This window comes from Pelmatolapia mariae, linkage group LG1, assembly GCF_036321145.2.
Source record: "Pelmatolapia mariae isolate MD_Pm_ZW linkage group LG1, Pm_UMD_F_2, whole genome shotgun sequence".
Lineage (NCBI taxonomy): Eukaryota > Metazoa > Chordata > Actinopteri > Cichliformes > Cichlidae > Pelmatolapia > Pelmatolapia mariae.
The window spans coordinates 26,151,140-26,166,637 of NC_086227.1; the positions used below are offsets into that span (position 1 = coordinate 26,151,140).

A 15,498-nucleotide genomic window follows, 5' to 3' on the forward strand; every position below is an offset into this window, starting at 1 on the left:
TTTTAAAATCTTTTGGTTGTAATTTTTTTTTTTTTTGCTGTAATGTTATGAATAAATGATAGAAATTCTAACAAAGCCTACAGTATGTTTGTCAGCTAAATCATTTCAGGATTGATCAGTCAGGACTTAAATGTTTTTTTTTCTTTTTTATTTGAACCATCTCATTTTTATTCAAGAGCTATATAGCCATCTATCTGCAGGAACACAACAGCTGTGATAGCACATCGGTCACTGTCTTCTCAGTCTCAGCCTACAGTTTGATTGTTCCCTGCAGAATAGTGATGGTCTGTCCAGCTATGTTGATTCTTCCATCATCTCTCACTTCAAGTTCCAGCTCGCCGCCACGACTAGAGCACTGGTAAGCTGCACAGGCACAATAAGCTGATTGATAATGGATAAAAGTGGAACACAACATCAGATAAATTACACATTAGTAATACGTACCCAGCAATTTCTTCTTTCCTAGTTTGTCAGACCAGTAGCTGCCTAGGACTGTGTGGGCAGATCCTGCCAGAGCACATAAGCAGGAATAGGTCAACACTTTCTCTCAATATACTAAGACACCTGTAAATGCATCCACTTTAATCACTTTAGTCCAGCTGCTTATATGTAAATGTTTTTAGACACACAAAAATGGTCAGAATTATGTTATTTGATGAATAATAACTATAGATTACATATTAGTGAAGGGCAATCATCTTACCAGTGACAGGATCCTCAGGGATGCCAACCCATGGAGCAAAGTTTCTGGAGTAAAAGTCATATCCTGGCTGGCAGTCCGGTGATCCTGTTTCCACATTTTTAGCAGCGTTTGATATTTAATGTTTGTTGGCAGAAACATTCAGTGAATGTTGTTATATAAATTAAAATGAGCAACAAACGAGTCCACAGGACGGTGATGGCAAAGGACTGTGCTCTTCATTACCATCATCATTAAAACACCAAATGAGAGAATGTTTTTAGCAGAGTGCTGTTCATCCCTCCAACAGAGGTGCATTGAAGCTTTTCTGATGGTACATGATGGGACAACACCTCACTTAAACACTTCATGTTGGGTTTCCTTTGGTTTATTCTTAAAGGGAAGCATTGACTGTTACGTCTTCAATTTAATGGAATTGTTACATGTGGTCCGATCCAGCAAGTATACAAACTCTACGAAATGCACAGCTCCGATTACCTTTCATAGTGACGAGGACGGCTCTGACTCTTCCACTTCTCTCACTATTCAGAAGAGCCACACTGTCAACTTTCAGATGGGTAAGCACGGAGCTGGAGATAACACACAAAAAGCACATATACATTTACAAAAATGTGATGAGTGGGTGTAGAAGGCTAGTTGCTTGATTATTTGTTTGGCCTTCAAACATATGAATAAGCCCCACTACCTGGAAGCCTGAGAAATACAACTGATTGTTGTTGCTGAACAAATGTTTAAGACTTCATGAACAACAGGACCATGATTCAGATTCCTTTCAATTTGGCAACAAGCAAAGTTTTTTTTTATACTAACGTGTCACAGCTGTCAGCCAGTCGAATCAGCAGCTTCTTGGTGTTGTTGCACAAATAAACTTCCTGAACCGGGAGGTTTCCCACTGCCGCCTGTGTCACACATGTAAAGGCAGAGACTTAGCTAAACACACACACACACACACACACACACACACTGTTCACAAAAATGTGATTTCTGACCTTGATGGTATCTCTGAAGTCGTTGGGATCCTGAAATAAAAGGAGTTCAGAAAGAAAACCATTTTACATACACTGTTAATAAAACACAAGAATCATTTTATTTATTTATTTTTGACATTACAGGATTTGATGAAAGTGTTTATGTAACTAAAGAGAAAAGTTTATTTTACCTGTCGTGTGGGGGGGTTCAGAGGAAAGTCCATGATGTACCCTTCCTCCTTCTGGGTGACGCACAGATCTCCACTCTTGGTCTCAAACACCAGGGTGGGGTTTACATTTTCTGAAGGAAAACATCCATTACATGGTTATATGCTGGCACCTCTTTGCTCCTTTTTGCAGTCAGCTGCATTGTGCGGTACAGGCATCTCTAAAAAAAAAAAACAAATCGCTCCAGCAGCCTTTTCTAATGCACCGTAGTGTCACTTTTTCTTTTTTTTCGGAAAAACATTTTTATGTGTAAATGTTGCATCTTACTGTTGTATTGGAACAGCACTGCTGCAGAGGCCAGAGTGGCATGACCACACAGATTGACTTCAGTGGTTGGTGTAAACCATCGAAGGCGGAACCTTGATCCTGTTAATCACACATTTAAGACACTTTTTCAATTTTGTTTTGGTTTTAGTTTCAAATACACAAAGTTAGGGAGTGTAGATAATGATGTTGGTAATTGGCTTACATCCACAAAGGTCTTCAAGGTCAACTTAATGATTTATTGGTTAAAGATTGACTAAAAGACTTAGAATTTAGAAACCACCATTCTTAAAAGTGTGGTGTGTTGTCAACGTATATAAAAGTACTGTAAAGATTTAAAACATGTCACATTTGACCTATGACCTCCCGTTCAAGGTCAAGACATCTAAACATTATAATAATGCTATATAGAGCTACTTAAAAACTATGTTTCTTACTGCCATTGAACTCTCAACATGCAGGCATATAGGGAAAGATACATGAGGTTTATAAATGCCACATTTCTTAGGACCTCTGACCTCAATGTCAATAGTATAATATATAAAAAGCTTATTAATGTCCATTTATTTCCAAATCAATACCAATTATAAAGGGATATATACAAAATACAATGCTATTAAAGTAAATACTGCCCAGAGAGTGAGCAGTCTAAGCCGAGGTTTGTGCTCTGAGTATTTCTTGTTTGTAGTTTTCACACTGAGGTCAAAGGACCTCTGACCTCAATGTCAATAGTATAATATATAAAAAGCTTATTAATGTCCATTTATTTCCAAATCAATACCAATTATAAAGGGATATATACAAAATACAATGCTATTAAAGTAAATACTGCCCAGAGAGTGAGCAGTCTAAGCCGAGGTTTGTGCTCTGAGTATTTCTTGTTTGTAGTTTTCACACTGAAAAAGTAGCAAAGTAAACTAAAAGCAAACATACAGCATGCTGTGATTATTCATTTTTGAGCATGCTTGTGGTGTTGGACTCTGTCAATCAAGTCAAAGGGGACATAGAGAATCTGCTCATAGCTGGAAGTAATTAAATTGTGGGAGATGAGAAAAAAATGTGGGAGATGGCTCTAGAAAACATCTGTGTGTCAGCAGAGAACTGCAAATGTCAGATGATATTTTTGGCAAATTACAAGAAGAATACTGAACCCTTACTGCCATGGTTTGGGTTCACTTTTTACTTATTTAATTTAAATAACAGGCGCACTTTAAAAAGTCATACATGCTTTCATCTTATTACATTTGGACTATTGTAATTCCCTCTAACCAGTTTTTTTTCTCTCCTTTCTCAGCAAATATAATTTAGAGTATTTTTCAAAAGTCACATTTTTAAGTCTGAAGTTAAACTTATTGTATCTGTTCCTGCTTCCTCTTTGTCTCTGTGTAAATAATACCTGCATTCCTCTTGGACCTACTGCACACTGCATTTTTCACTGCGACAGCTTGTTGCACAATTCTTTGGACTCCATACAATGTAACATTGTTACCTGACAGACTGCTGAGGACAGGTGTTTTTCAGTTTGTGCACACAGTGAGTAAAATGCAGCTCTGTGTGTGTTTAACTGCAAAGGATCTCTAAACATAAGCTAATGAACAGATAAACTTAGCTTGGAAAAATAATGAGCTCCTACTAATGGTTGTGGATCCTTAATTCTGCCTAATGGCACTAGTTTAATTTTGCTGAAGGCTAACCTTTTGTGATGCTCTTATGCAATCCAAAATTTGTAATTGACATTTCCCAATAGGTACAAAGTGCCATGAAATAGACTTTGTGGTGATTTTAATATATTTTTCTCTAATTTAACTGTATTTTGATCCTTAAATGTCTGTTCTCTGTGGCAAAACTTCAAAGTTTTAGTTGTGTGACAGTGTCACATCTTCCTATGGTCACTAGCAGATATTTATGTCCTCAATAGTAACCTGAAAGCTGAACTTCTTGTTAAATTTTTATCCTAATACCAGCTATCTCAGGGGGGCAGTTTGCTTTCATTGAGTAGATTTGTCCTTTTTACGGATAAACTTTTTTCACTTTTTGTAATCTCAGGCAGACTGATCCAGGCTTTTTTCCTCATCACATTTGGACTATTTTAATTCCCTCTATGGAAGGCTCAGCCAAAGGTCCCTGCCCTTATCTGCCTTGTTCAAACTTTAGCTGCCTGAGACGAGAAGAGCCAAGATCACATTACCCCCACTACATTAGACTTATTCAATATAGAATTGATTTTAAACTTTGTTTTATTGTTTGAACAGCCTTACATGACTTCACTCACCTGGTTAACAGAGCCACTGCCTTGATTCAGACCTTCTTAACTGTTCCTGCTGCTCACATCTTTACAAAAAGAGATCTGGCATTTTCTCTTAGAGCCTCACAGCTGTGCAAATTCTTCACCACTCCTCACAACTTTTTTTTTTTTTTTTTTTTTAAATAGTGACTCCTTTTTTTCCTATCATACAATTTCCTTGACTCATTTATTTCACTTGTCATATTATTCAAGTTTTGTGTCGTGTTTTTATTTTTTGTTGTTTTATTTCAGTCTGGTTTTTTTTCTGTAAACCATTTTGCAACTATTATATACATAAGCTTTATTATTATCATTCTTATGACTATAAATTCATACAAACTTGTTAATCTATATTGAAAATTTCTATCCTGCACCTATAGGGGCTACTTTAAAGTTTAAGCAGCATGTGAGCCATACACCATACTGTACACTTTTGAAAGAGAGCTTTCCATTACAGCAATATAATCTAAGAGGCTTTGGAATTGGCAAGGCAAAAGTGATCTGTATTAAAACAGACATACCTGTAGTAAAGCTATCAGAGGGATTCATCCTGGTGATGAAAGCAGTTTCTGAGAGGTTCATCTCTGCAGCTATCTTGTGATACAAGTCATCACTCAGCTCCTGTTAGAAACACACGATTTGACAAGCAAATGATAGTGTCCTGAGCTGCTTTGACCAGCTAATGATTGTAAGCTTCTGGCAGACAAACAGAGGAAGTTTGCTCACTGAAAATGAATAAACAACTAAATAAGTTAATTAGAAGCAGCAGGCTGATGTGTCTTATTCAGTTCTTGTGTGATAGCAAAGTTTTCAGGGGAACGCAACAAACCACTTTCATTTTCATGGTTGAATTTACAAAAGATTGTTTGAGTTAAAATACCTTTAAAAACAAATCTTGTCGAGTTTGTTTTGCAGAAAGAATTCCTGTCTCTGGTCTGCACTTGTGCGAAGCACCGATGCAGGCCGCCATAGCGCCAGACTAAACATTAAGCTTTGACCTAAATATTCTTACTCACACGCTGAAGTGGACAAACTGCCGCTGGGTTTCCCTTGAACGGTAAATTGGTGAAGGCATCCAGCGTGAACACTGGTATCTCCATTGTAGGTGAGCGAAAGAAGACGAAAATGGCTTGGAAGTTAAGAGCCTCCTTCCTTCAGCACGGATATTGATGGAAAGGGTCCACACGCAGTGCTGTGGATGGACTTTTGACCCTCCCTCTGCATGTGTTTTTTCTCTCTCCCTGCAGCCTATCCTATTTTCCACTCGTTTTAGTCACATTTAGACATAACCGGTTTGCGACTGTAGTAGAATGAGTATGTGTTTAAGACTACAAACTTTACCCCTTAAGATAGTCACTTAACTGTGGTTATTTGACAATCTAAAAATAATATTTTTTAATGTGATAAATACTGTTTTGTATTGTATAGATAGCCAGAATATGCATGACTAGTCTTACAATATTTAGAGAGAGTGATTAATTTATGATTATAGACACACAAAAAATCCGACTACCCTGACGATAGTTTAGTCTTAAACGCATAATCTAGATTTTGAGTTTACAATAACGGGCACGCTGAATATTTGGTAAATTAATTATTATAATTAATTATTTTTATTACATGTCCCAGATACCAGCTCTCTTCGGAGTCGTAAACACAAGCGTCATATCAATAAGCAATTTGGAAAACACGGACTAGTAAAAGAAAAAAAGACGCTAGAATGAATCAACGTTTATAAACCGAAATCTCGCGAGAACATACCTGTGCAAGTTTGCTGGCAGTGTCACCTGAGGCACGGGGCAGGAGCAGGAGACCGGGGATAAGAGGAAGCGGTGAGATAATTTTACCGGTTCACTCACTGCTAACTGTGGATGTGTTTCTTTATGGGGTCGTGTTTTGACATCCAGTGAAGACGCAGGACCGTTAAAACGAGAATTCGTTTGTCCTGTACGTTTGACCGCTGTCTGTGTCCTACAGTTAGCCTTAGCGGCTAGTCTGCTAAATGCTAATGTTGCCGAGCTAACGTTTTCGCGTAAGTCTGGCTTACGAGAAACATATAACTAGTATGAATATTAGACTGATGGATACTCAGATTTGGAGAACTTTTTATTAAGATGCCGTCTTGCGTTTAAAGGATCAAGTTGGGTATAAGTTGAACTCCGACTAGGTTAGCTAGCGCGGCTCTCGAATTTTTAGCACAACACATAAACAGCTGGAAGGAGGAAGTATCAGACCATAGCTTTTTTTAAGCTGTTCTGGCCGCTGCAAAGATACAGAAAGTCGTTATTAGATATGTTCTTTGAAAGCTTTTTGTGTCATATGCTACTAATAGTTATTTACTTTGTTTTATTGTACAGTTCCGGCGAGGTTTGTTGTCAGTTTAATCTGAATTTAAAAGTAAAAAACAGTCTAGTCTGTCACTGCGTCGACATACCCGTAAATGTTAAAATATGAGCTGAATGCAAACTATCCGGATAGATGCACCAGTAAACATTTAATCTCAGTGTTAACTTTTGCCAAACCTGTTGCTCTTGCAAATCGGTTGACAAAAATAGGATTGAAGGGGAAGATTCGGCAACAACTCGAGTGATCTTATTTATGTTTAATAAGCCAAATTCCTTTAAATTAATTATTCCTTCAGCTTTTATTCACCAGATTAAAGTTAAGGCCATCATGCCCACACTTAACAATGAGGGATTGTTAGTGCAGCCTAACTTTGTATTTAAATTCTTTTTAAAATTCATTTTGTGTGTAAAGCACACACGGGGATGTTGGCTATCTCAGGATCTTGCTCACAAGTGAGGGCAGAAAGGGATTGGCTGTCGGACTGAGGCTTTTTTTTTTTTTTGCAGTGATGCAGATGCTGAACCGGATTTTTGTGATAAAGAGAGACCTGAACGTGAAAGCAAAGCTGTCAATTTACCGATTGATATACGTCCTTACCCTCACCTATGGTTACGAGCTCTGGGTTGTGGCTGAAAGAATGAGATCACAGATACAAATGGCGGAAATTAGTTTTCTCCTAAGGGTCGCTAGCCTCTCTCTTTAAAATGGGGTGAGGAGTTCAGCCAAGCCACAGGCATTCAGAGTAGAGCCACTACTCCTGCACATTGAAAGGAGCCAGTTTGAATAGCTCAGGCATCTGATTTGGATGCCTCCTGGGCGAGGTGTTCTGGGCATGTCCTACTGGAAGAAAGCCCTAGGTATTCCCAGGACACTTTGGAGTGCCTTGGTGTTCTCCCGAATGAGCTATAGGAGGTGCCTGGGGAGAGGGAGGTCTGGGTTTCTCTGCTTAGGCTGCTGACCTCACGATCTGGCCCCAGAGAAGCAGGAGAAGATGAATGGTCAAGTAATGCCAAGTACTGTTTGCAAGCCAGAAGCATTAAAAACTTTCCACTTCATTATCATTAACAGTGAATGCACACATTATTAAAATGCAGACCAGAATGCAAAGAAAAATAGTAATAGCAAATAGTAATTCATAACAATAAATGCATTTTTTATTTATTTTAAGTTTGTTCAGTGTCCAGTACCCCCAGAGCAAATGACCAGAATACTTTTGGTCCTTTATATAGATCTGGCACAGGACTCCACATAGTGACCCACGCTTGTTGGTCAGCAAGACTAGAAGCATAATGTTTAGAGATACACTAAATATGATTTTTCTCGGCCGATTCAGATTTGTTTTTGAAGTCTGACCTGCCGATTCCTATTTTCTAAGAACAACAAATGACAACACATGGAAATGAATATCTACTCGTCTTCAATGCAAAAATAAAGCTAATATGAGCTGCTTTCTTGCCACAAGGAGTTGCCACAGCAGGTAGTGCCACCCGTTTGAATTTTTTATTTATTTATTTATTTATTTATTTTGGGGGGGGGGGGGCTGTTTCACACTGGAAAACTATATACCCTTACTGACGCATCCGACTGGAATAGAGCCAGTAACTTTTTGTTTGGCAAATGAATGTTAATCATAACACTGTGGAGTCAGCTTCAATGCAAAATATCAATTTTGTAATAAATGGATTATTAAACTTAAGAATTCATAACTAAGCAAGTGTTACTGACACGAATGTCTTTCTGCTGTGTTGTGCCATCTGTGACAGTGAGGATGTCTTTGAATGATGAGGGGTACGTGGTTCGGATCAGAGGACTTCCCTGGTCCTGCACACAGGAGGAGGTGGCCAGTTTCTTTTCTGGTGAGGAAGCAGACGTCTTTACATCCTCAGACAAGACCTTAGATGTTAGTGTTGAAATTGTCACTAGACTAGTTAAATCGATTAGCATGGCATTCAAGTTTGCATGCACAAGTCTTTTGTAGCACATCTCTGTGTTTGTTATATGCCACACTATTCAAATTTCAGTAGCAATATCAAAGAGCCAAGGGTATCAAGAAAAATGGAAATTATGACCAAAGAATTGGATAAAACATCCAAGCTTGCAAGATGATTTTTAGGACAATAATGTAAAGGTTGTTTATTACTTATCCAAACTTACCTTGAGTGCATGAACTTGGATGTTTATTTATTTTTTTATCTTTTTGCAATGGTTCCCTACCATTACCTCTTCTCTAGCAGAAGACATCAGTTTAAAAACTTGATGCAATCTCTCTTATATTTAGACTGTGACATCGTGGGAAAAGTAAATGGAGTGTGTTTCACATACTCAAAAGAAGGCCGTCCGAGTGGAGAGGCATTTATTGAGCTGAAAACAGCAGAAGATTTCAAGAATGCTCTTGCTAAGGACCGTAAATACATGGGGCACCGATATATAGAAGGTAAGCAAACTGGTTAAAACTGAGCAACAGATTTGAATGTTAAGGACGCTACACACTGAACACGTTGAATTTTGTAATGTGATCCAGGAGTTAAAGCTGTATCACAGCCGCTTTCCTACACGTTTCACAATGTCAGTGGGGCAATTTGAACTATTATCAGCAGAGTTGGCAGCACATATAAGGAGGTATCAATCATTCCAGAGAGGCGTCACTGTTTAGCTGTGCGTCTGAGATAAAATGGTATTATTTTACCATTTCTATCTCATTGTGTATTCAGTCCCAGTGTGCAACCTGAGTTACAGGCACAGTTGCTGCCAGATGCAGTGATCTGATTGGTTACATCTGTTTATTCAGATCCATAAAATCGAGCTTGGTTCAAAATAAAAGCAAATGCCCCAAATTCGTCAAATGAAATTATGCGGTCAGTGTGAACTGCTGTGTTAAGAAAAGGTGAGTCAGAAAAATACTTTTAATGCAAGAAATAGTTACAGTTTACGCGTCTGGTGCGTAAAGGTTTTTTTTTTTGTTTTTTGTTTTTTTTCCTTTATCTATTTCTTTGTGTTTTTTTCTTTGGGTTCCTTCATTTGCATGTGAAGCCTTTAAGAAAACTGTAATGAACATGTTTAAGTTTAATTTATGACCAGCATGTGATGTTTGTGAGTCTCTCTGTCTGCCCAAATCAGTGTTCAAGTCGAACCGTAGTGAGATGGACTGGGTGCTGAAGCGTAGCGGTCCTGCTGACTATGACAGCTGCAGTGGCTGCATGCTGAGACTTAGAGGCCTGCCCTTTGGCTGCAGTAAGGAGGAGATTGTTCAGTTTTTCTCAGGTACATGAACACTGAGACTTTTGGGTAAATACTACATAAAGTTGTATTGATGTTACAGTAGATATTTTAGTCTCAAGGATAGTTTTTCAGTGCTGTAGTTTGTGTTTTGTTTTTTATTGTTATTCAGAACACCGTAGCAGTCAAATGAGACACAACCATAAATTAAATTGAAGACAAACACTTAAAGCCTTTTGTCGCTTCATTGCAATATAGACCTTGTACAGAATATTTAAAAAGGCTATAAAAAGACAAGTCTTTTTTAAAAAAAAAAAAAATTAAAAATAGAGCTGTCAACTTCACACGATCTTCACTATAAACAGGGTTTATATTAGGAAATGTGATATGGATCATTAAAAAAAAAAGAAATCAAATACTGCCAACTTCACTTTGAACAGTGCTTTTCACTTTTGCCACTAAACCCCATTGCAATACATAGGCATACGCTAACCTTCAGAGTAGATTGACAGGTTATTAAACTTAACATGATTAACTGTGACTAAGTTATTAAACATGTCTGCATGTTCTAATGTGCGTTTGTTCTTGTAGATTAGTCATGCTGTGCTTACTAATTTGTCCTTGTCCGAATTGTTAGTAGTACAGCAATGATGTTGGTGTTCTGTTAATCCATTATTTAGCACATTTGTATGACTTAAGATGCCATAGCTCCTAAAGTACTTAATAATAGAATGAGCTGGGCTGTTTTGGCTGAGGGAAGACAATCCCATAAAACTGATCTGGGGTCAGTATTAATGACACTGGCATGAGCTATCTAGGATAATATACACTAATTGATTATTATAGATGGATACTAATATTATATTTTTTCAGATAAAGCATAATTTGGCCATTGTGCTACATACACTCTGTAGTGTATTTAAAAAAAAAAAAAAAAAAAAAAAGGTGAACATACAGTGGCTTATATGCTGACTCCAGGGCAGTTTTTTTTTTGTTTGTTTTTTTTGTTCCACTGCTGAGCAGCAAGTGTAAAGTCAGTCCCCTGAGATGCTCCTATTTTAAGTAGTATGAGATAATACAGCTGTTGTTTATTTGCTTTAATGACCCATTAATCCTTAAAGCTCCACTGATGTAGTGGGTGTTGTACAATCAATTCTATCAGTCTACCTACCGACCTATGTATTTGTGTGCTTGGGTTAAAGGGTTGAGAATCGTGCCAAATGGGATAACTCTGCCAGTGGACTACCAGGGGAGGAGCACAGGGGAAGCCTTCGTGCAGTTTGCCTCAAAGGAGATAGCAGAAAAGGCTCTGGGGAAACACAAGGAAAGAATAGGGCACAGGTGGGACAGATGGGAAAGGGACGGGCTGGACTGGGTTGGGCTTCTGTTAACAGCATTTAATGGGTGGTGATATTAGAATAATTGTGGTATTATTGGGTTGGGGTCTGAATATAAGCATGGGTGGATGTGCTAGTGTGATTTTTGGTAAAATTGATAAAATGGTAATAATTAATGGGAGGATCATGTTATATTTATTTTTATGCTAATAAGCTTAATTGGTTTATATATTGTAATTAAATGTGAAATATTGGGATGGTCTGTCTGTTTTTTCAATTAAAGGTTGGTGTGTTATTTTTGTCATAGACAATTTTCCCGTGTTCATTTAAGATGTGGGAGCTCTATTTAATTGCCTTACAGAAACATTTGGGTTTAATAAATGATTCATTGGTCCTTATTTTATGACCTTCGTTGATTTATGTAGATAATTTATTATGGGTGGGGGGGTATAAGTATAGAATTAAAACAAACAGCCAGCACAGGTTCAACCATTAAAGCAGAGAAACAATAAAGCACCTAAAAGCCCTGTAATGATTTCCTTGGCTGTAAGTAACAGTGGTGAGGTTGGTGTAGAAATCCTTTATTTCAGCCTTAAGCCCAGCTAGTGAGATTTTGAGGTCAATCATTCAGACCACTGATTAGAAAATTTCTACTTTTGTGTCTTTATCTTCTCTCTGTAAATCATATCTATGTTTGTAACCTTAATTGAGCCATTTCAACACCTTAACCCTCTCCTCTGCCTCTTGTTTTTTATCCTGCGTATCTCTATGTACCTCATATTTCAGGTACATAGAGATTTTTAAGAGCAGTCGTAATGAAATCAGAGCCTACTATGAGGTGCCCCGGCGGGGAATGGGAGCCCAGAGACCAGGGCCCTATGATAGACCAATGATGAGCGGCCCCAGAGGAGGGTTTTTTGGTCCTTCTCCTGGCCGTGGTGCCACCATGATGGATAATATGAGGAGTGGAGGTGGTTACGGAGGAGGTAAGCAGTTTTTGTCTGAACCTGTAGAAAAGGACCTTCAGTTATATTCAGAATAAATTATATTCTCATTCTGCTGGTGTAAAGAGCCTTGTTTCACCTGTAGTGTATCTGTGAGCGGTGAACTGCAGATTGTCTTTGCTGTGTTACTGTGTCCAGGTTATAGTAGCTTTGACAACTACAACGGGTTCAACAACTACTGTTTTGGCAACGGCATGTTTGACGAGCGAGTGAGAGGAGAGAGGGGAGGAAGAGGTAAAGTTCAGATTTTATTTGCCTTTCAGAGTTGTGTATTTGAAGTTTAGTGCCCCTGCTGAAAGGCTGAAATATTTTCTGATATTTGGTGATTACATTTGGTTAATTGCATTTTATTTTTCTCAAACATGTACTTTATCTGCACAAAACATTTGTTAATGAAAACAGGAATGTACTTGGATGTTTAGTAAGTTGCCCAAGGACATTTTAACATACGGATGAAGGAACTGGGGATTCCTGCACTGCCAAGCTTCTGAATCCCTCTCTGAATCTAAAAACTGAAAACAAGATTTTTGGGGCCCACAGTTGCAAACTGAGTAACCAGTGAGGACTGTAACTTGTCTATCCAGGAGATGTGTTTAAAAACCATTTGTACTACTACACCACACACCCCTGTTTCAAATGATTAAAATAGAAAATAACTTCTGAGCAATTTCAGACTTCTACATGTTCCAGCTTGTATGATTTGAAACTAAAATCATTCAAAAGGCTTTTCTACTTTCTTTCTTTTTTTTTTTTTTTTTTTTGGTCAGGACAAAAATGATTCTTGCCTTTTTCAACGGCCGTCTTAAAAATGGTCACCATCTTGAGTTTTCAAATAGCTAATCATGAAACTGTAACTGGTACTTCTACCTGCCTGTGAATGATTTCCCTGCAATTTTATCTACTGCACTAACTGCTGATGTCAATAAGTGAAATTAGGATTTGCTTTGTGAAGCAGATGTCTATAGCAGTAAATCTAAGACCTCTCAGTGAAGATTTAACACCTTCATATAAGAAATATATATTATACACATATGAAATACTGAATTACTGTTTTGTTTTTCTCTCCGCCCCACCACCACCACTTAGGAGTGGGAAGCCATGGTTACAGTGGTCAGGGTGATGTCGGCTCAGGCTTTCATAGCGGTCATTTTGTCCATATGAGGGGTCTACCTTTCCGTGCCACAGAGGGAGACATCGCTAAAGTAAGAAAACACTAATCTGATGATTTGTCTTAATGTCTGGATCAAGCATATCAAACTCTGTGGATTTTAACTGAAAATATTTTTATTAGGTGACAGAAAACTGCATTATTCAGTTGAGTGTGTCACATGTGAGAGAGGGTTTTCATACTTTCTCATTTTTGAAGTTAGATAATACATTTCCAACTTCTATGTGGGAACCCAACCTGTCCAGTCCTTTAGATCTGAGATGTCTGGTTTCTGCTCATGTCTTAAAATATCCAGAATTATATTAACCTTTATTTATTTTTCACAGTTCTTCTCTCCTTTGAACCCGTTAAGGATCCACATCGATATGGCTCCCAACGGCAAGTCAACTGGAGAGGCAGACGTGGAGTTTCGCTCCCATGAAGATGCCGTGGCCGCCATGTCCAAAGACAAAAACCACATGCGTATGATTTAGCTTTTTTTTTTTTTCTCCTCTCTCTCTCCCCTCAAGCCAGTGTTTCCATTACTCTCACTCAGAGATACTTGTCAACTTACAGCAGAGATGCAGAATAAGACAGAAGAGTGGAAAAATTAAAATAAAAATGTCAGTGAGGCAGAATTAACATAGGAATACATTTTAAGGAGGTTAGTCTTCCTATTGAGCTTAGACCAAGTGTCTCATTTTCCATGGCGTGCAGATATTTCAGCTTGATTATCTTTACTAATCAGTTTCAGATAATGTAAATGACATGTATGCATTTAACTTCTAACAATATTTATTTTTAAATGAAACGTCCATAAACTTCTTTGACTGATTGGGTTGATGTTGGTTTTCCACAGAACATCGCTACATCGAGCTGTTTCTTAACTCGACAGCCAGCGGTGCCGCTGAAATGAGTGAGTTTTAACAGTGTTTTGTTCAGGCAGTGTTCAACTTGATACAGTTTCATTATACATTTATAGTTTTGAGAATGAATTTGATCGTTTTCAAACCAAATTATCTTTTTTGAAAAACTTTCAGGCCGTGGCAGCGGTGGTTACTATAGTAACTCAGGAGGAGGAAGCTCCCGGAGCAGCGGGCTGCGAGGTGCATACTGACGATGTCATCCCACAGCTCCAGTCCATCCTGGCGTTCATGTCACGTCTCTGAAGGCCACATTTAATCAATGAGCGTTTCTAAGCAGGAAAGCTGACGGGAAGTTCCACATTTTCTTTTTTTTTTTTTTTTTAAAAGGCAGAATGAAAAAAGTAAGACACAGACATGACCACAACGAGCACTATTTTCACACTATTCCTAGAAGCATATGAAGAACAACACGGCTTACACGGAGATAAAAAAATCCCGGAGCTGTCACAGGTGCTGAATGTGGTCGACTGGTCATGTCAAAGGGTTCATGTTTCTTAAAATTGAAGATTGTAGTAGTTTATCTGAATACACACAAATACAGAAAAGATACAAATTGCAGAAAGACATGTCGTCTTTTGTAATTATATTTTTTTGGAATGGTATTAAGAGCGTTACATCTGAATGCATTAGTTTTTGACGACTTTAGTGGGATGCACTTTTTTTTTTTTTTTTCAGTGCAGCAGGAGGAGCTTCATCCCACAGAGCAACAGCTGTGGTGTTTGATATGTAAGGGGTGGGTGGATTGCTTTGGTTTGGGTATCTCGTTGCAAGTCTTCATAGGTTGCGGTCTTAATCATCTTGATTGAAGTGTGTTCAGATAACATCCATTTGACCTTGACTTCAGATCAGCTTTTCTGGTTGAGAATGTTTTGTAAATGTGAGCCTGTGTGTTTTTTATGAATGTTTTCACAGTTCATTACAGAATTTAAAATAAGTTGAAATATTATATTCCACTCTCAAAGAGTGGAATTAAAATAAAGTCTATATTTGAGCTGTAAGATAGCTTGTGCAGCTGTTGTACATTTTGCCTAATAAATTTTATATTTAATTGTCTTTCTGACTCTGTTATTTGAGGACA

General features: G+C 38.0%; 2 protein-coding genes across 4 annotated transcripts; one reads left to right on the forward strand and one right to left on the reverse strand.

Moving 5' to 3' along the window:
* Positions 1-125: 125 nt before the first annotated feature.
* Positions 126-5,658, reverse strand: pbld (phenazine biosynthesis like protein domain containing). Its single transcript, XM_063477290.1, has 10 exons — positions 5,461-5,658; positions 4,966-5,065; positions 2,164-2,262; positions 1,860-1,969; positions 1,690-1,719; positions 1,511-1,599; positions 1,178-1,269; positions 704-787; positions 445-507; positions 126-363 (listed from the first exon to the last, which is right to left on the reverse strand). The coding sequence occupies exons 1-10, from the start codon at positions 5,542-5,544 to the stop codon at positions 251-253; spliced, it is 864 nt and encodes a 287-aa protein (XP_063333360.1). The 5' UTR covers positions 5,545-5,658; the 3' UTR covers positions 126-250.
* Positions 5,659-6,203: 545 nt separating this feature from the next.
* On the forward strand, positions 6,204-15,443 carry hnrnph3 (heterogeneous nuclear ribonucleoprotein H3 (2H9)). Of its 3 annotated transcripts, none has more exons than XM_063477270.1 (11): positions 6,204-6,276; positions 8,554-8,646; positions 9,069-9,224; positions 9,908-10,051; positions 11,209-11,347; positions 12,130-12,329; positions 12,486-12,581; positions 13,434-13,549; positions 13,842-13,977; positions 14,354-14,410; positions 14,535-15,443. In XM_063477270.1, exons 2-11 carry the CDS (start codon positions 8,559-8,561, stop codon positions 14,609-14,611), a joined length of 1,209 nt encoding a protein of 402 aa, XP_063333340.1. In that variant the 5' UTR covers positions 6,204-6,276; positions 8,554-8,558; the 3' UTR covers positions 14,612-15,443. The 3 variants fall into 3 exon arrangements, with proteins under 3 accessions (XP_063333340.1, XP_063333351.1, XP_063333346.1); XM_063477281.1 differs by lacking the exon at positions 6,204-6,276 and adding an exon at positions 6,294-6,476; XM_063477276.1 differs by lacking the exon at positions 6,204-6,276 and adding an exon at positions 6,814-8,267.
* Positions 15,444-15,498: the final 55 nt, after the last annotated feature.